The 21,054-nt window shown below is 31.0% G+C and overlaps 1 protein-coding gene across 2 annotated transcripts in view; it reads left to right on the top strand.

Annotated features, from left to right (window-relative positions):
* Positions 1-21,054, top strand: part of LOC130899710 (A disintegrin and metalloproteinase with thrombospondin motifs adt-1-like) — a 37,239-nt gene that overhangs the window by 981 nt on the left and 15,204 nt on the right. The window contains exons 2-9 of one of the 2 annotated variants that reach the window (XM_057809850.1): positions 5,638-5,826; positions 11,314-11,380; positions 11,610-11,905; positions 12,142-12,558; positions 14,194-14,455; positions 14,871-14,976; positions 15,035-15,169; positions 15,227-15,333. In XM_057809850.1, coding sequence (XP_057665833.1) covers positions 5,761-5,826; positions 11,314-11,380; positions 11,610-11,905; positions 12,142-12,558; positions 14,194-14,455; positions 14,871-14,976; positions 15,035-15,169; positions 15,227-15,333 — 1,456 coding nt within the window. In that variant the 5' untranslated portion in view covers positions 5,638-5,760. Of the gene's footprint in view, positions 1-5,637; positions 5,827-9,968; positions 10,303-11,313; positions 11,381-11,609; positions 11,906-12,141; positions 12,559-14,193; positions 14,456-14,870; positions 14,977-15,034; positions 15,170-15,226; positions 15,334-21,054 lie in introns of those variants that run through there. The other variant, XM_057809852.1, reaches the window with a different exon arrangement.

The raw sequence follows: 21,054 nt of genomic DNA, 5'->3' as shown, positions 1-21,054 counted from the left end.
ACAATTTTACCAATGACGTTATTTAAATATCTAGTCGCGAATATTAATATACAGTGTGTCCCGTATGAGAAACAACTCAGAGCAGAGGCGTATTGGGCCCAAAATTACGAAAAAAAAATATTTCAATTTAAAATACCAAAATTTGATACAATTTGAAAGTTTTAAGGGTTTAAAAATTTTATTTTCATACCATGGGTATGGATTTTATATACAATTTGTAGGAATATAATTAATATAAACAATTTAATCTTTTAGTACCCAAATTTCATATTGAAATGGTATAGCTGACCATGAACGTTATACAAAGACACGTCAATTTTCACCAGTTGGTTTAAAAATCAAATTATAAAAAAAACAATTTTACCAATGACGTTATTTAAATATCTAGTCGCGAATATTAATATACAGTGTGTCCCGTATGAGAAACAACTCAGAGCAGAGGCGTATTGGGCCCAAAATTACGAAAAAAAACAAGATTTCAATTTAAAAATACCAAAATTTCATACAATTTGAAAGTTTTAAGGGTTTAAAAATTTTATGTGTTTTATTAATATACAGTGTGTCCCGTATAAGCTTGTCCAGAACGTTTGTTTTGTTCAAAATACCAATTTTCACCAGATCTCCTCACCAAAATCATCACCGAGTCTTTGCCGTGTTGTACAATCGAAATTAACACCCGTTTTTCCTTTGACCTGCGCGAAAATTCTTCTCTATTACCCAAAAACCCCAAACGTAGATTCATCACTGCAGAAAACCCTGTTCTAGACGCGTCTACAACCCAAATTTCCTTTCTCCATTCCCACCGTTCCAAAAAAACGATTTTCTGGATCTTTTTTCCACTGCGGAAGATCCCTGGACTCATTGATATGGTTTACCATCTCTGGCGTCGTGAGTTGTCGTTCTGATCTCTCTAAAAATTGGTTTTAAGGCTCTGTTAGTGATTCTTTCCGAATGTAGAGCCTTCCAGTATCCACCTCCAGGTCCCAATGGACTACCACTGGATTATTTTGGTGTTGTTTCCACTGACACATCTCCACAATTGAATTTTGTACATGGTGGATCGCCTTCCCACCAACAAATACATTCTCTTGTATCTAATATCTAGCGTATAGTATTCCCTTTGTACATTTGCGGGATTAACACGTACCAATTTTATATTGTTCAAACTTAATCTCCATTTTTTAGTCCAATAATCACGCTTCTCTTTCGCGGGAACCGTCTACGGTCAAAATGTGGTTTATACAGGGGGTTTGTTCGGTTTTTATTTGACCCCAACCCTTCTCAAAACCCTCAGCTTGACAATATGGAACAGAAATTTGTTAAATTGTACTTAATTGTTACGAATGTATCACTCAGCACTTAACTTCTATTTACTATTGTATACGTTAGAGATTTATTCCCCTGAGGGGAACCAACGTCGTAGTTAAGCGATTCCATATGTCCCAGTGTGTTCTTAATAGTTTTGACTTCCAACTAGTACAATAATCAGATTGTTGAAATGACTTTTTAAATATTAAAAGCGATTTTATTATTGAACAGGCCCTGTATATTCGTATAAATTAAATATCATTGAGGTTTTACGTTGAAAACATTTCTATTAAATTTTTTATTGTCGTTAATCAGTTTAATCAACTGTAAGGTATACAGACCCTACCCACAACGAATTAATTTCCTACAATTAAAAATTATCGTTCAATTAATTTAACGCTATTTACCATAACAATTGAATTGTTTGTTAAATCTCAATGGCGTTTCATTCGCCATAGAAAAAAAAATTCAGATGAGTATCATTTATTATAATTTATTTCGTCGGTTCGATTCTAGATGCTAAAACGTTAAAAATTGAGTGTTATACAGAAATTTATTTAACAACTCTTAAGTTATAAAATATTATCGATTCAAATTGTCGTTTTTCAGAGTCCAACCCTGTTTTATACAGAAATTTACTTCATTTGAAACCGTTAACGTGGTTTTACTGTGTATCTATGCGATATTAGCAAAAATAATTTGCCTACCTCTATATTAGTCCACGGTACGCCACTGCCTTGACGTATACAGAGGTGTAATCAGTACGAGTCAAGAAATGAAGTTGCTGTATTATTTTCTGTGTTTAACATTGACAACAGCTCAATTATGAATAGTTTGCAATACCTCTATAAACTTACGTGTACGAAACAGTCCAATTAACAAAAAAATAGTTAATTAAATACGAAATAACTTCGAGATAATATTATGTTACGAAAAAACTTTTTGTACGTAATATAATTATTTAAATATTTCTCTTTGTGTGTACCAAGGTTAGTTAAACATATGAGGTTCTAGTTCATGACATATATTCTCAATTCATAAATTAGATTTATCAAGTTCCTCATCGTGTACGGTTTTTAATAGGAATTTTCGGTCATGGCAAATTAATCATCATTCGAACGTGTGATTAAAAACAATGATAATTGAAAAAAATTAACACTCTACATAAAATCAGAATAATAAACAATTTCCGATAAAAAAAATATTGTACTAGCTGTTTTCATTTCATAAAATTGATCAACAACTATACATGTTATCCGAAAAACTGTCATGAATGTCACTTGTCAAATCCATTCTACTCCAATTTGCCAGAGCTGCAACGAAAAGATTTTGCGATGTAAAGTCTATTAGAAGTTAGTAAATGCAAAAGTAATTTCGGTTATTTTGACCTTCAACATTAAACAAAGGACAAAATATTTCGTTCTCATAGTCCTTGAATGACCTTTCTTTATTTATATATTTGAAAGACCTAAACACAAACTGATTCCACCTAATTATGAACCTTATATTCTGAAAGTAATTACAAAATGTTTCTGATACCGATCTGGATTAATACTAATTGTGAAATAATGTTCAAGGACGTTAATATGTGAAATAGTGACACGACACGTAAATTTCACCATCCCTAAAATCGATTTTTCATAAGGTGTAGTTCATCCAGTTTTTTTTTCGATTACTACAACTAACAATTTAAAAAAAAACTGAATAAAATGTATGTAAAAACGATTAATTTAAATCCTGACAGGTTTTTTTATATGAATAAATTGGTTCAGAGCTTCGGAACATACACCAATATTAAAAAATCTATTCATAACACTATATTCGAAGTGAAAAGACTTGACAACAATGTCAATACTACCATAACTAAAAACATTAGTCCGAATATCAACGATCAACGATCTAGAACGTTCTAATCAATATAAATTTAAAATTATGGGACTTTAGAGCTAAACATTCACAAAAACAGATATTCTTCTTCTTTTTTGTGATTTTTCTGGTCTCCACCTCGGAAATACTTGTTCAGAATCTCATTTTCATTATTCATTATTTCGCCATTCTGTGACTGTGAATAATTGTTAAGATTTATTGTAAACGCTGAAAGCTGCAAAACATCTACAAGGACTAATCGTAAGATTCAAAAGATCTTACGAATGCATATTTGAAACTCTAAGATGAAGCTAAAGTTTTTTCAGAAACACACAAATTGTTTTTCGTTATTATCAAAAAAAAATCATGTCCTTAAAGTGAAAATATCAATATATCAAATTATAATTTCCCAAAAGATTTCAACACAAAATATTTGTTTTATACTTAATTAAATATATTTTATTTGGAGGTTTCCAACCATCCTGTTTATATTTACATTGTTTTGATAAACAACGTGATTAACGTACTATAAAAAGTAATTTATATGAATTATCGAAATATTCAATTAACAACTTCCCCGATTAAAAATAAAAATACGGTCAGCAACTGTCAGATGTTTAGCACGAAGCCTGCGCTTTTGAATGCGATGTCTACGTGTCCACGTGTACCATTAGAACAGTTCCTATTTGTGGAAAGTGTTCAGACTAAGTGAAACAAATAGTGTATCGTCTCTCTCTCTCTCTCTCTCTCTCTTTCTCCTCGGAACGCTTCAGTTAGTTCTGCGAATTTTATACGCGCATGAAGCATGCGCAGTATAGATAAAATGAATACGACGCAGACGTTGAGGATGATTCATGTTCAAGTCGCCCTTCCACGTCAAAAAAGGATGAAAATATAAAAAAAAAGTCGGTAGAACCGGAAGTCGACTGTAACTTTGTTATTTCTAGGACTACTGTTACAAGAACCGTGCATAGCCGGAGATTGTGCAGAAAATATTATTTGAACATTTTCAATAACCGTTGAACGGTCCATATATCAACCTACTGATCTAACAAAATCGAATATCGCGTGTACTTCCAACGGTTTATGAAATAATTTGGGATAACCCCGTACATATATTTCTATAACGTGTTCATTGAATTGTGTAGGAGGTTAATAATTCATTAACCAAAGTGGTTTTGTGCTTTCGCCTTTCCCTTTCATATTAAAAAAATGAAATGTGTAAATATCATTGAATAATGTGACCGGAACGCGCCCAACTGGTTCCCAAGTAGACCGTTTTTGTTATTTTATACTATATAGTCCGGGAGCTAGTTGAAAATTCGGTTAAATATTTCCTTTCGAAAGATAATTGGTGAGATGCACCAGAGAGTTACGTAATAGAACCTAGTGAACGTCAGCTGCGGCGCGGTGGGTGGGATAAGCGGCAGTAGCCTCCCACGAACGATAAAAATAGAAATTCTGTCATTTCCTCCCAGTTGAAAATTTGTAAGCTGATTGTTAATATACTGCTGTGATATATAAAAAAAATCAGCTAGCAGTGAAAGATAATTAGTTAACTTATAGTAGATACGTGAAACTTCAAAAAAACAAACGTAGAAATTTTCATTTTCAATAAAATTTGTATTTGAGAGGAAATCACTGGAAATATAAATTTTTTTTCCATGTTAGAGGCCGCATCTGACGTTCACGAGGCTTTATTATACAACTTTCTGACGCATTCTACTAATTACCTCTCAAGAGGAATTTGGTCGTTTATTTCTGTTGCTAGCTCTTAGACTAATAGTTGTTTATATTGCTGTGGAATAACTGTACATGTGACTAAACAGGATCGTATTTAAGGTTACTTTGGTACTTGTCTTTACCAAATAGGAATTTTTTATGTACTCGTTCACTTCGGACATAATTAGAAATAGTGTTAAAAGTCTAAAAACTAGCTAATTACTAAACCATTTTGATATATAGAAATGTGAAATTGATTACAGATGATGCAACGTGTCAGAAAACATTAAAAACAACGCGATCTAATGACTGATTTTTACGTTACTTTTTATATAGTGACAAAAACAATTTTAATTATTGTTTATTTAGGTTAAAAATTAAATGTAGACGGTACCAACAGTCAAGATGAAATTTCTTTAACTAATCATAAACATAAAGTGGAAGCTATTCCGATTACGGAAGACAAAATGGCAACTGCGCATTCTCAAGCATGCGCAGTTGCATAGAGACGTGTCTTCCCATACCAACAGGCTTCTAGCTTGTCAAGATATTTATAACTAACAAGGTTTAAATAATATTAATAATGAAGCGTCTTCTTGAAATTAGTTATATAATATAATAAAAGTTGTTTGCCATTTAAAAATTTATGTAATTTATTGGTAGCGTTGGTTTCACAATTTTCAATAATGACAAAGCGATTATGACTAATAATAGAATGTAATAAATGAATTCTTCTTCCAGATTCGGCTCAGCCAAATGATGCAGATTGAAGACAAGTTTTTTCAAAAAGATGGTTTGAACAAATTTATATTTATAAGAAAAAACTTGTGATAGGTAAATGGGGAAATTCACGTGTTCAAGGTCATGCGGGGTACTTTAAACTGTTTACTGACAATTTATTTGCTTGTTCATTTAGGATTTTCTAATGAGGTAAGTACAAACTTATTTATTTTAGTCTTAAGAACTCATTCAAAGCCATATATACACGACGAGTTAAAACTAACTGTCTATGGCAAAATACTTATAGGAAAATAATGAAAATTTCTACGTTTGGGTTTTCGGATACGATCTTTTTAACTAAATTATTTTCAAAGATGGCCAACTTCCGGTTCTACCGGATGTCGACTGTAACTTGTTATTTTAAATAGAATACCCTGTATATTAATACATTTTTGAAATCTACGTAAAATTTTAGTATACTTTTGTCTAAAAACTTTTTTAGAAAAATGCAAATTTTTTGAGTTATTAATTTTTTTGTAAAAAATTTGACAGTTGCAGACCCTTATAAATTATTTTTTTACGAGGATACCCTTGAAGATATGAAAATGTTTTCTGTTCGGTTACTTTTAGCAAGGCTAGAAGTATTTGAATCTATGACGAAATTTTTTTCATTTTATACAGGGTGTGTATAAAACGTGTCTAAAGTTGAACTTCATAAATATCAAATTTCTTTATTTTTTCAATTAGAACAACCCGATTTTTTCTATTTTAATGCATTCAGGGGTGAAAAATAAGGCAAATGTATGCATTAAAATAGAAAAAACCGGGTGGTTCCATTTGAAAAAATGAAGAAATTTGATATTTATATTAAGTTAAACTTTGAACACTTTTTATACATACCCTGTATAAAATCAAAAAAATTTCAAAATAGATTAATATACGTCTGACCTTGCTAAAAGCAACCGAGTAAAAACCATTTTCATATCTTTAAGGGTATTCTCATAAAAAAATAATTTATAAGGGTCTGCAATGGTCAAATTTTTTAAAATAACTCAAAAAGTATGCATTTTTCGAAAAAAATTTTTAGACAAAATTATACTAAAATTTTACGTAGATTTCAAAACTGTATTAATATATAGGGTATTTACTTGAAAATAAAAAAGTTACAGTCGACTTCCGGTAGAACCGGAAGTCGGTCATCTTTGAAAATATTCTATTCAAAAATATCGTATCCGAAAACCCAAATTTAGAAATTTTCATGATTCTACTATAAGTATTTTGCCATAAACAGTCAACGCCACGCCACGCCACGCCATCACAAGTAGGACGATTCAAAATTCTCAGGTGTAAACGACGTTTGCTAAGACGTGTGATTGCCCCTCTCTTGAAAAGCACCACGTTTTTTACGATATTTGTTGATTTTATGGACCCAAAAATCTTCTTTTTTTCTTGTTGTGCAAAACCACAGCCGAAACATCATATTCTTCCACATTCCTCATCCTAATCAAAGTTACTAAAGATTTTTCTTTTTAAAATTATTTATTACAACAATGTACAACATAAACTGACGTCGTACGGCGTGGCGTGGCGTGTTGCTAGTGGATTTCGATCTTAACTCTCGGTAACTGACGTGGTAAGTAAAAAATTACAAAATATTTTGTATTTTCTATAACCTTTATCATATTATTATATGGCCTTCGAACATTGAATCAACAATGTAAGTCAATAACCTACTGATCTAGCAAAACTATAAGGCGACGTTCTGAAATACCTCAGACAGTGTGACATTAACATTTACTCGATTTTTTCTCGCATTAAAAGAATAGATAAAAGGTAATACGACGTCTGCATCCATTGTGCTAGAATGTACCGAAACGTTAACGAGTCGTAACGCAGATCCGGTTCTAATAAATTTCAATTGCACATATCAACAAACAGACTTCTTTGTATTACATATAAATATACCGTAATACCTAAAAGGAAGATAATATTCCAAGAAAAAAAAAACGTTTGAAATAACTTTTGTATCACCCTGTATCTTAAAAACGGTTGTACGTATAAAAAAACGTTTAAAGAAAATTCTAACCATGTTGTATAATATGTACCCGACTTTCGTATCACTCTGTATCACAAAAACGGTTGTACGAATAAATAAAAACGTTTAAGGTAACTTCTGACCCTGTTGTATAATATATACCCGACTTTTGTATCACCCTGTATCTTAAAAACAGTTGTTGACCTTGAATATATCACGAAGCTAATATAAGCACATTTAAGAACATGAATGAAGATGGACACAAATTCGATAAATTTACCACATAAATGACCAGTTTAATATGCAACTACGATACAAATAAAGTGACTGGAGTGTCATTTTTTATTTTATTCGATATCCGTCGCCGTTAATAACTAGAAAAAAAATCATTACGTGATATAAATATTTTTTGACAAACAGTTATTTGAATACGTGTTAAAGTAAAAGTGACAATTCCCATCTCTATACTTATAATCTATTGTGGTGCTCCATATAATATTAACTATTATATTAAATTTGTATCGATAGACTAAATATTATATTTCTTGAAATAATTTTTCATTTGCTTAGATATTTCTATGATTTTTGAGGTTACAAACGACAAATCATTTTTTTGTGATCTACGAGAACCTTTGTGTGAAATGTGTATGATTATTTAAGCTGGCTTACTAATAATTAAGTATTAATTACTTTTTTGAGTAGAATTCGAGCAGGTTTATGAACGAAAAGCATTATTTTGCAGTGTTCCAATTTTAGTTACTGAAAGAATTTACCGTGTAGTAGCATTGATGAACGTTCTTAATAAACCAAATTGACGTTTGACACCAACAGTACTAGTTTGTCGTTGTCGTCCGCCACTGCTTATCGATATTTCTGCGTAGGATAAATAATGAACTTGTTTTATTTTTATTAATCGTTTGAGGGGATTAAGAGAAAATCGAATAAAAGTGGCTGAAAATAATACGTGTTTTGAAACGTGATTTCAATCTTAATTATGTATGATTTGCAATTCGATTTAAATTGCTCGTAATGCAGAATATTCACACACAGAAACCTAACACGTCGAATTATCGACGTTGCAAACAGTTGTTTAGTTGATAGTCACGTTGTGTGAACATCAATTATTTTGAAATAAGAGAAAATTAAATTCAGGTGACACTAATAAAGCGGACGGAACATTGTCAACAACTTTGATATTATCGTTTGTTTCATTAACATTGTTTTACTTTTTTCTATCGCCACTTCATTTATAAAATGTACATCTAAATATTTTGCAAATCGACCTCGTTTCTTGTCTTCTCGTCCTGATTGCTGGCAATACGTAAGAAATTCGATATAAAAAAGTTTCAATACAAAGTAGCGTTGAAGTATTCACGAAAATCGTAACCGTTCGAACTTTTGGATGACAATGGAAGGTGTTGACCTTGGTAATTAACGATTTCGGAATATTCGGACACCGATAGCAATAGCTATTATTCGTAATCATCTACCGAGTACTACGGGAAAGTATGAAAAACTAAATTTATATCGATACCAAAATTTCTTTGTATTACTTGTATCTTTTATACATTTCCTATGAATATTCGTTGTAAATACACGATTTACATTTTAACGAATATTATTTATATTTGACTTCAATACTGTGTAAACTCGTAGCATTTCCAAGGACGTCTTATCACCGTTTCCGTACCTATATTTAGAATACACGCTGTTTACATTATACTATTTGCACCCCTTAAATTCAGCGGCGTATATAATTTGGCATTTAATCATTTCAGTTTGATTTTTTCTTTTCTTTCTTAATGTAAACACGTTTACTTTTATGTTAGGTTATGTAAGGCATTATCCTTGACGGATTTATTTGTTATCATACCATTTGAGATTCGAGGTTTTTCAACGGGAAATGGTAGTAATCGAAAAAGGAAAATTAACCTTATATTACGTTTGTTATTGGATCAAAATTACGTCTTGTCTTACCCACAGCTTTTTTTTAATAATCAACACAAACTACATTTTTAATGTGAATGTCACTTATAAATAGTTTTATAGTGTTAAATTTAAATTAATTGAATTTTAGATGATTATATGCTTAATTGTACTACATATAAATGTCAGAGTATAATTAAATCGATGAGGTTTGTGAGCACAAAAAACTTAGAAATATTTAATATCAACCTTCATGACGAAAAGTATTATCTTGTCAAATGCACTACTGATTCATTTAATAAAAATAAACATCTTAAGGTGAGATAAATTTTATTGTCATATAATAACAGTTTTTTTAAGAACAATATAATATACTGTTAAGTATTTCCGCTTTTTTAGAATAAACACAAGTAAATTGAACAACAATAAATGACACAACATTTAAAACAATGTTACAACATAATTGCCAAACCTTCAAAATTCCCCAAATTTGACATATAGATTTTGAAGTACGAACTCACATTTGAACAACGTTACCAAACTTTAAAATTAAGATTAAGATCGAAAAAATACCAAAACGAAATATTAAAATAATTTGGTTAGTTAGTTAGTTTGGTATATTATTAACATTAACTCCTAGTGTACATTGTCAATCAAACCACTGATCATCGTTTCACTGCCATTTCGCCCCGTTGGAATACGAAAAGAATATCCCGATCTTCTAGGTAGGCAACACATATTACTACCACGTATTAAATTGAAATAGACTTCAATACAAGTTTATATTCGGCTATGTAAATCTGTTAACTTTGAATGTATGGTACCGTTCGGCAATTCACTTTTTTCGATATCAATATCGGATCGTGTTCAATTATATCAATTTTTTAATACTCTGAGTAAGATTTCTTTGCTCCGAATCTAAAAAGAGAGTTCCCACGTTTGTTTTGACTTTTGACGTTTGACATTTCAATGGTTTCATTTGTTTTGTATATATGAAATAAATATTAAAAGACTTTTCCTATCCCGACTAGCAATTTAGGAGTATTATATATATGGTATAATATATAATATCACCCCCATATATCACGAACTGATAACCGGCTTCGATACGAATTGGTTCTCTAGTAAGCATTCAAAAAGTCAATAAAATTTCCATACTTTACTAGTTACTGTTCTGATCAGCTGATTTCAATTATTATAGGTTAAGCTTTTTTTTCGTTTCTTACCCCAATTAATATGTACAACTTATGCCATTTTTTCTATACATTATGTAAATTTTAATGTACGTTGAAAATTGATTATCACTTTGCATTATAGAATACAAACAAACAATACATTTTGCGTGTGTCCAACAAAGTAAATATAAGTATCGATAGCGAGGTTACAAAAATAAAAGGGTGTGTAGAAAGAACAATATTTCCAATGATTGTTATCTTATTTTTTTTCAATAAACAGACTAAGCTCACGTGACGACAATGAAAACAAAAACAACTATCAAGTTTCACTGTTTTATTACATAAATGTACAGGATATGCAAATGAAACAGATATAACATATTCAATGTTCGTAGATTTTCACATAAGTAATTTTCCTATTGTTATTTCTTTATATTGATTAAGAGAAAAGTACAAATGTGTCCCATCCAGCATTCACTCTTTATATACATAACTGTTCGTCTTTAATCAAAGTATAGTATGCACAAAGTACTCATTTGGTTATACTTTATTTGGTTCCAGATTACAAAAGAAAAACTAAAAGACTTACTTACCCCTTTAGAATGGTCATCTTTATTACAAAATTCAGGTGAGATTTAACTATTTTTACGAAAAGTAAATCATTATAATTAATCATGTAATGGAACTTAAAATCAGTGTAGAAGCCACTTCTCTGTTAGTGTGAATTTTTTTTAGTATAAATAATGACTGGACCGTCAAAAAGGGTCACAAATCACAAATCGATAAAAACTTTTTTTACCATTCGTATTTTGATAAAAGAGTGAGGTTATATAAGGTTAAATACTCTTCTTTTTTAGGTCAAAATTACTACATAATATACCCGTCAATTCACGTTTACGACGATAATTTAATATCGCCAGAAAACAAAAGCAATAAAGTTCAATCGAAATTTCATCGAATCCAAATCGAATCGAGAGATCTAGGAAAAAAATTCGATATCGATTTAAAACTGAGAAATAATAACCTGATGACCGAAAATGTTTTATTTTTAGAAACATTCGCTAACAGATCTCGTCGTTTAGACGTGGATGAAAACGACAAAAATTGTTATTTTAGAAACGAGAACGCAGCTCTGAGTTTGTGTCAAGGAATTGTAAGTAAAAATTATATGAATTTTGATATAATAAAAATTATCACAATGTATTTAACTCAGTCAATTTGAATGCAATAAAGTCTAGATACATATATTATTCGGATACAGTTGGCAACCTTGTTGTCAATGTCAACTGTCATATTATACCAGGTGGTGTTGGAATTTCTGCTTCCCGACGAAATTATTGCAAAAGTCAATTTTGAATATTGAATATTATACAAATATTTTTTTTCTAGCGAGGAATTTTATACAGCAACGAAAAAGAATATTATCTAATACACCCGTTGCCAGATAGATTCCACAATGAAACGAAGAATCCTCATCTTTTAATTAAAAAAACCCCTACAACCTCACAAGTACCAGAAGATCAGTCTTGCGTCCACGTTAACTTGACTCAAACTAATTTGAACATAACCAAAGATTTTAATGAGATTAATAAAAATGTATCGGTACAAAAACAATCATTTTCATCGAAAAATGGCAAAGAAAACGGTAAAGTTAGAAAAAAGAGAGATGTTTTTCCTGACGGAGCCCCCGCTTTCGTAGAAACAGCCGTTTTTGTCGACAAAGACCTATTTGAACATATGAAATCAAACTTTCCCCATGAAACCGAAAGAGAAGTTATTAGATTTGTACTTGCAATGATCAACGCTGTAAGTCCGTCTTTCAAATAAACTCACGCTTTAAAATATCGTGATTTAATCACAGTTAGTTCACTGTGATGGTTAATTCTTAAGCATTATGACAGTCAATTTAACAGTATTATGAACTACTAGTGATGGTTGACTGTTATTTAATCACAGTTAAAGATGACTGGCCTCGTTACGACGTGATTTAATCACTGTCAGTGATGATCACTTTGAAATACCGTGATTTAATCACAGTTAGTTACTCTCGCTTTGTAATACTGTCAGTGTTAATAATTTCCACGGTATTGTGAACTACTAGTGATGGTTGACTTCGAAATACTGTTATTTAGTCACAGTTAAAGGTGACTGGCCTCGTTACGACGTGATTTAATCACTGTCAGTTATGATCGACTTCAAGATATTGTCATGTTAAAACTTTCAGTGATGATCGCTTTGAAATACCGTGATTTAATCACAGTTAGTTACGCTCGCTTTGTAATACTGTCATTTTTAATAATTTCCACGGTATTGTGATTTGGAATTTGTTAGTATTGGTCGACTTCAAACTACTGTGATTTAGACACTATTAGAGATGGCTAACGTCTCCACAAGGTGATTTAAACACTTTTATTGATAGTCACTCTGTGATACTCGATTTAGTCACTAGTTAGTGATAATCGATTTCGAGATAATGCCATTTGGAATATGTTGGTGATGGTCTCTTTAAAATATCGTGATTTAATCACAGTTAGTTCACTGTGATGGTTAATTCTAAAGCATTATGACAGTCAATTTAATAGTATTGTGAACTACTAGTGATGGTTAGCAGTTATTTAGTCACAGTTAAAGGTGACTGGCCTCGTTACGACGTGATTTAATCACTGTCAGTGATGATGGCTTTGAAATATCGTGATTTAATCACAGTTAGTTATAGTCGCTTTACTGTAAGGTGATTTTATCACTGTGATGGTTAATTTTAAAGCATTATGACAGGCAATTTAACAGTATTGTGAACTACTAGTGATGGTTAGCAGTTATTTAGTCACAGTTAAAGGTGACTGGCCTCGTTACGACGTGATTTAATCACTGTCAGTGATGATGGCTTTGAAATATTGTGATTTAATCACAGTTAGTTATATTCGCTTTACTGTAAAGTGATTTTATCACTGTGGCGGTTAATTTTAAAGCATTATGACAGTCAATTTAACAGTATTGTGAACTACTAGTGATGGTTAGCAGTTATTTAGTCACAGTTAAAGGTGACTTGCCTCGTTACGACGTGATTTAATCACTGTCAGTGATGTTGGCTTTGAAATATTGTGATTTAATCACAGTTAGTTATGTTCGCTTTACTGTAAGGTGATTTTATCACTGTGATGGTTAATTCTAAAGCATTATGACAGTCAATTTAACAGTATTGTGAACTACTAGTGATGGTTAACAGTTATTTAGTCACAGTTAAAGATGACAGGCCTCGTTACGACGTGATTTAATCACTGTTAGTGATGATCGCTTTGAAATACCGTGATTTAATCACAGTTAATTATAGTCGCTTTACTGTAAGGTGATTTTATCACTGTGATGGTTAATTTGCGCAACATTATGAAGTCAACATGATGACAGTCAACACTATGTCATCGCATATATCTTCCATTACAGGTACAGTTATTGTATCACGACCCTAGTTTAGGACGACCAGTAAATTTCGTTTTGAAACGATTAGAAATTTTAAAAGAAGACGTACCCGGACTAATCAGACCACCGGATATCGACAGATTCCTTTCGAATTTCTGCAATTGGCAGAGAACCAAAAATCCAGCAGGCGACAGCCAACCGTTGCACTGGGATCACGCCCTTATTTTAACCGGACTGGATTTATACGTTCGAGGAAAACATGGAAAGATATCCAATCAAGTAGTCGGTGAGTTTTACACACCGACGATCGCTAGTAAATGTTTTTCGCGCCACCGATAGATGGCACAGACGTTCAATCAACACCTAACCTCAAATTTTCAATTCAATAACATCCAGTTCGGATTTTGTAATAATTTAAATGTGATAAGTTATAAAATCGTGTATTTACGTTTTTTTTTTTGAAATCAATTGACAAATTTAAAAAATTCGGTGATATTTTGAGGTTAGGTCGCTTTTATTTCGATAACTTAATGCCCTTAATACTCTCATGCAGTGTACCGAGTTTTTAAGTTGAAGGGTTTGCGATGCTTCTAGGAAAAAAGTCTATAGATTTTAAATCGGTACAGTGTAGTGGCCACTTCTCTTGGGGATCGATTTCCATGAGAACGAATCTTCGTAATTCGACTTTCTGTGAATTGTAGGCTTGGCTCCGGTTGCTGGGATGTGTACAGCCACCAGTAGCTGTACAGTGAACGAAGGGAGACATTTCGAGAGCGTTTATGTTGTAGCACACGAAATTGGACATAAGTAAGATATTTTCGATACGGAAATAGTGTCATAACGTGAAACGTCGAATGTGTTTTAGTTTGGGAATGAGGCACGACGGTCCTCTAGCCGAGAACGATTGCGATCCTAGTACCTATATAATGTCTCCTACATTGGGAAGTGGTAAAATTACGTGGTCCGCCTGCAGCAAACGATATTTGCAAAAATTTTTGGAGTGAGTGGATTATTTAACGAAAAACATTGTTATTTGTAATGAAATATTTGTTTGCAGTACTCCACAATCCAGATGTCTATTGGATCATAGTAGTTCAGCCGGTAAACTTGATCATAGTGCGGAAGGGGCGCTTCCTGGGGAAAGATTCGATGCGAATCATCAATGTAAGTAGTTTAAGTTTACTAGGATTTTAGTTGGAACGATTTTCTTTATTAAAAAGTAGCGGAAACCACATGAATAATATTGATTAATTACATAACCTATAAATTGATTGAAGCGTTTTATTTTTACGTTTGTAAAACTAAATTTCCCCAAATTTTGGTTAGAAAAATGACAGCAATCGAAATATTTCACTATAAATTTATTTATTTTTGTTTGTTTTTAAAAAATTATTTCGATACCGGGGTTATTAAGAAAGATATACGGGAAAATCTATTTCGAAATGAAACCGATTCAATTTGAAAATCGTCCGTTTCGAAATATGATAAATGAACGACTCATATTGTATTCAGATACTACGAAAATCCATTTTTGAGTAAATAAAATTATATACCGGGGTTACGAAGAAAGTTATACGAGAAAATCTATTTCGAAATGAAACCGATTCAATTTGAAAATCGTCCGTTTCGAAATATGATAAATAATTGACTCATATTGTATTCAGATACTACGAAAATCCATTTTTGATTAAATAAAATTATATACCGGGGTTACGAAGAAAGTTATACGAGAAAATCTATTTCGAAATGGAACCGATTCAATTTGAAAATCGTTCGTCTCGAAATATGATAAATGAACGACTCATATTGTATTCAGATACTACGAAAATCCATTTTAGATTAAATAAAATTATATACCGGGGTTACGAAGAAAGTTATACGAGAAAATCTATTTCGAAATGGAACCGATTCAATTTGAAAATCGTCCGTTTCGAAATATGATAAATAATTGACTCATATTGTATTCAGATACTACGAAAATCCATTTTTGAGTAAATAAAATTATATACCGGGGTTATTAAGAAAGTTATACGAGAAAATCTATTTCGAAATGGAACCGATTCAATTTGAAAATCGTCCGTTTCGAAATATGATAAATGAACGACTCATATTGTATTCAGATACTACGAAAATCCATTTTTGAGTGAATAAAATTATATACCGGGGTTATTAAGAAAGTTATACGAGAAAATCTATTTCGAAATGGAACCGATTCAATTTGAAAATCGTCCGTTTCGAAATATGATAAATAATTGACTCATATTGTATTCAGATACTACGAAAATCCATTTTTGAGTAAATAAAATTATATACCGGGGTTATTAAGAAAGTTATACGAGAAAATCTATTTCGAAATGGAACCGATTCAATTTGAAAATCGTCCGTTTCGAAATATGATAAATAATTGACTCATATTGTATTCAGATACTACGAAAATCCATTTTTGAGTAAATAAAATTATATACCGGGGTTATTAAGAAAGTTATACGAGAAAATCTATTTCGAAATGGAACCGATTCAATTTGAAAATCGTCCGTTTCGAAATATGATAAATAATTGACTCATATTGTATTCAGATACTACGAAAATCCATTTTTGAGTGAATAAAATTATATACCGGGGTTATTAAGAAAGTTATACGAGAAAATCTATTTCGAAATGGAACCGATTCAATTTGAAAATCGTCCGTTTCGAAATATGATAAATAATTGACTCATATTGTATTCAGATACTACGAAAATCCATTTTTGAGTAAATAAAATTATATACCGGGGTTATTAAGAAAGTTATACGAGAAAATCTATTTCGAAATGGAACCGATTCAATTTGAAAATCGTCCGTTTCGAAATATGATAAATAATTGACTCATATTGTATTCAGATACTACGAAAATCCATTTTTGAGTAAATAAAATTATATACCGGGGTTATTAAGAAAGTTATACGAGAAAATCTATTTCGAAATGGAACCGATTCAATTTGAAAATCGTTCGTCTCGAAATATGATAAATGAACGACTCATATTGTATTCAGATACTACGAAAATCCATTTTTGATTAAATAAAATTATATACCGGGGTTATTAAGAAAGTTATACGAGAAAATCTATTTCGAAATGGAACCGATTCAATTTGAAAATCGTTCGTCTCGAAATATGATAAATGAACGACTCATATTGTATTCAGATACTACGAAAATCCATTTTTGATTAAATAAAATTATATACCGGGGTTATTAAGAAAGTTATACGAGAAAATCTATTTCGAAATGGAACCGATTCAATTTGAAAATCGTTCGTCTCGAAATATGATAAATGAACGACTCATATTGTATTCAGATACTACGAAAATCCATTTTAGATTAAATAAAATTATATACCGGGGTTACGAAGAAAGTTATACGAGAAAATCTATTTCGAAATGGAACCGATTCAATTTGAAAATCGTTCGTCTCGAAATATGATAAATGAACGACTCATATTGTATTCAGATACTACGAAAATCCATTTTTGATTAAATAAAATTATATACCGGGGTTATTAAGAAAGTTATACGAGAAAATCTATTTCGAAATGGAACCGATTCAATTTGAAAATCGTTCGTCTCGAAATATGATAAATGAACGACTCATATTGTATTCAGATACTACGAAAATCCATTTTAGATTAAATAAAATTATATACCGGGGTTACGAAGAAAGTTATACGAGAAAATCTATTTCGAAATGGAACCGATTCAATTTGAAAATCGTTCGTCTCGAAATATGATAAATGAACGACTCATATTGTATTCAGATACTACGAAAATCCATTTTAGATTAAATAAAATTATATACCGGGGTTACGAAGAAAGTTATACGAGAAAATCTATTTCGAAATGGAACCGATTCAATTTGAAAATCGTTCGTCTCGAAATATGATAAATGAACGACTCATATTGTATTCAGATACTACGAAAATCCATTTTAGATTAAATAAAATTATATACCGGGGTTACGAAGAAAGTTATACGAGAAAATCTATTTCGAAATGGAACCGATTCAATTTGAAAATCGTTCGTCTCGAAATATGATAAATGAACGACTCATATTGTATTCAGATACTACGAAAATCCATTTTAGATTAAATAAAATTATATACCGGGGTTACGAAGAAAGTTATACGAGAAAATCTATTTCGAAATGGAACCGATTCAATTTGAAAATCGTTCGTCTCGAAATATGATAAATGAACGACTCATATTGTATTCAGATACTACGAAAATCCATTTTAGATTAAATAAAATTATATACCGGGGTTACGAAGAAAGTTATACGAGAAAATCTATTTCGAAATGGAACCGATTCAATTTGAAAATCGTTCGTCTCGAAATATGATAAATGAACGACTCATATTGTATTCAGATACTACGAAAATCCATTTTAGATTAAATAAAATTATATACCGGGGTTACGAAGAAAGTTATACGAGAAAATCTATTTCGAAATGGAACCGATTCAATTTGAAATTCGTCCGTTTCGAAATATGATAAATAATTGACTCATATTGTATTCAGATACTACGAAAATCCATTTTTGAGTGAATAAAATTATATACCGGGGTTATTAAGAAAGTTATACGAGAAAATCTATTTCGAAATGGAACCGATTCAATTTGAAATTCGTTCGTTTCGAAATATGATAAATGAACGACTCATATTGTATTCAGATACTACGAAAATCCATTTTTGATTAAATAAAATTATATACCGGGGTTATTAAGAAAGTTATACGAGAAAATCTATTTCGAAATGAAACCGATTCAATTTGAAAATCGTCCGTTTCGAAATATGATAAATGAACGACTCATATTGTATTCAGATACTACGAAAATCCATTTTTGATTAAATAAAATTATATACCGGGGTTACGAAGAAAGTTATACGAGAAAATCTATTTCGAAATGGAACCGATTCAATTTGAAAATCGTCCGTTTCGAAATATGATAAATAATTGACTCATATTGTATTCAGATACTACGAAAATCCATTTTTGAGTAAATAAAATTATATACCGGGGTTATTAAGAAAGTTATACGAGAAAATCTATTTCGAAATGGAACCGATTCAATTTGAAAATCGTCCGTTTCGAAATATGATAAATGAACGACTCATATTGTATTCAGATACTACGAAAATCCATTTTTGAGTGAATAAAATTATATACCGGGGTTATTAAGAAAGTTATACGAGAAAATCTATTTCGAAATGGAACCGATTCAATTTGAAAATCGTCCGTTTCGAAATATGATAAATAATTGACTCATATTGTATTCAGATACTACGAAAATCCATTTTTGAGTAAATAAAATTATATACCGGGGTTATTAAGAAAGTTATACGAGAAAATCTATTTCGAAATGGAACCGATTCAATTTGAAAATCGTCCGTTTCGAAATATGATAAATGAACGACTCATATTGTATTCAGATACTACGAAAATCCATTTTTGATTAAATAAAATTATATACCGGGGTTACGAAGAAAGTTATACGAGAAAATCTATTTCGAAATGGAACCGATTCAATTTGAAAATCGTTCGTCTCGAAATATGATAAATGAACGACTCATATTGTATTCAGATACTACGAAAATCCATTTTAGATTAAATAAAATTATATACCGGGGTTACGAAGAAAGTTATACGAGAAAATCTATTTCGAAATGGAACCGATTCAATTTGAAAATCGTTCGTCTCGAAATATGATAAATGAACGACTCATATTGTATTCAGATACTACGAAAATCCATTTTAGATTAAATAAAATTATATACCGGGGTTACGAAGAAAGTTATACGAGAAAATCTATTTCGAAATGGAACCGATTCAATTTGAAAATCGTTCGTCTCGAAATATGATAAATGAACGACTCATATTGTATTCAGATACTACGAAAATCCATTTTAGATTAAATAAAATTATATACCGGGGTTACGAAGAAAGTTATACGAGAAAATCTATTTCGAAATGGAACCGATTCAATTTGAAAATCGTTCGTCTCGAAATATGATAAATGAACGACTCATATTGTATTCAGATACTACGAAAATCCATTTTAGATTAAATAAAATTATATACCGGGGTTACGAAGAAAGTTATACGAGAAAATCTATTTCGAAATGGAACCGATTCAATTTGAAAATCGTTCGTCTCGAAATATGATAAATGAACGACTCATATTGTATTCAGATACTACGAAAATCCATTTTAGATTAAATAAAATTATATACCGGGGTTACGAAGAAAGTTATACGAGAAAATCTATTTCGAAATGGAACCGATTCAATTTGAAAATCGTTCGTCTCGAAATATGATAAATGAACGACTCATATTGTATTCAGATACTACGAAAATCCATTTTAGATTAAATAAAATTATATACCGGGGTTACGAAGAAAGTTATACGAGAAAATCTATTTCGAAATGGAACCGATTCAATTTGAAAATCGTTCGTCTCGAAATATGATAAATGAACGACTCATATTGTATTCAGATACTACGAAAATCCATTTTTGATTAAATAAAATTATATACCGGGGTTATTAAGAAAGTTATACGAGAAAATCTATTTCGAAATGGAACCGATTCAATTTGAAAATCGTTCGTCTCGAAATATGATAAATGAACGACTCATATTGTATTCAGATACTACGAAAATCCATTTTAGATTAAATAAAATTATATACCGGGGTTACGAAGAAAGTTATACGAGAAAATCTATTTCGAAATGGAACCGATTCAATTTGAAAATCGTTCGTCTCGAAATATGATAAATGAACGACTCATATTGTATTCAGATACTACGAAAATCCATTTTAGATTAAATAAAATTATATACCGGGGTTACGAA

This window comes from Diorhabda carinulata, chromosome 11 (assembly GCF_026250575.1).
Source record: "Diorhabda carinulata isolate Delta chromosome 11, icDioCari1.1, whole genome shotgun sequence".
Classification (NCBI taxonomy): Eukaryota; Metazoa; Arthropoda; class Insecta; order Coleoptera; family Chrysomelidae; genus Diorhabda; species Diorhabda carinulata.
The sequence above is the reverse complement of the archived record's forward strand: the minus strand, read 5'-3'. Positions and strand labels throughout refer to the sequence as shown.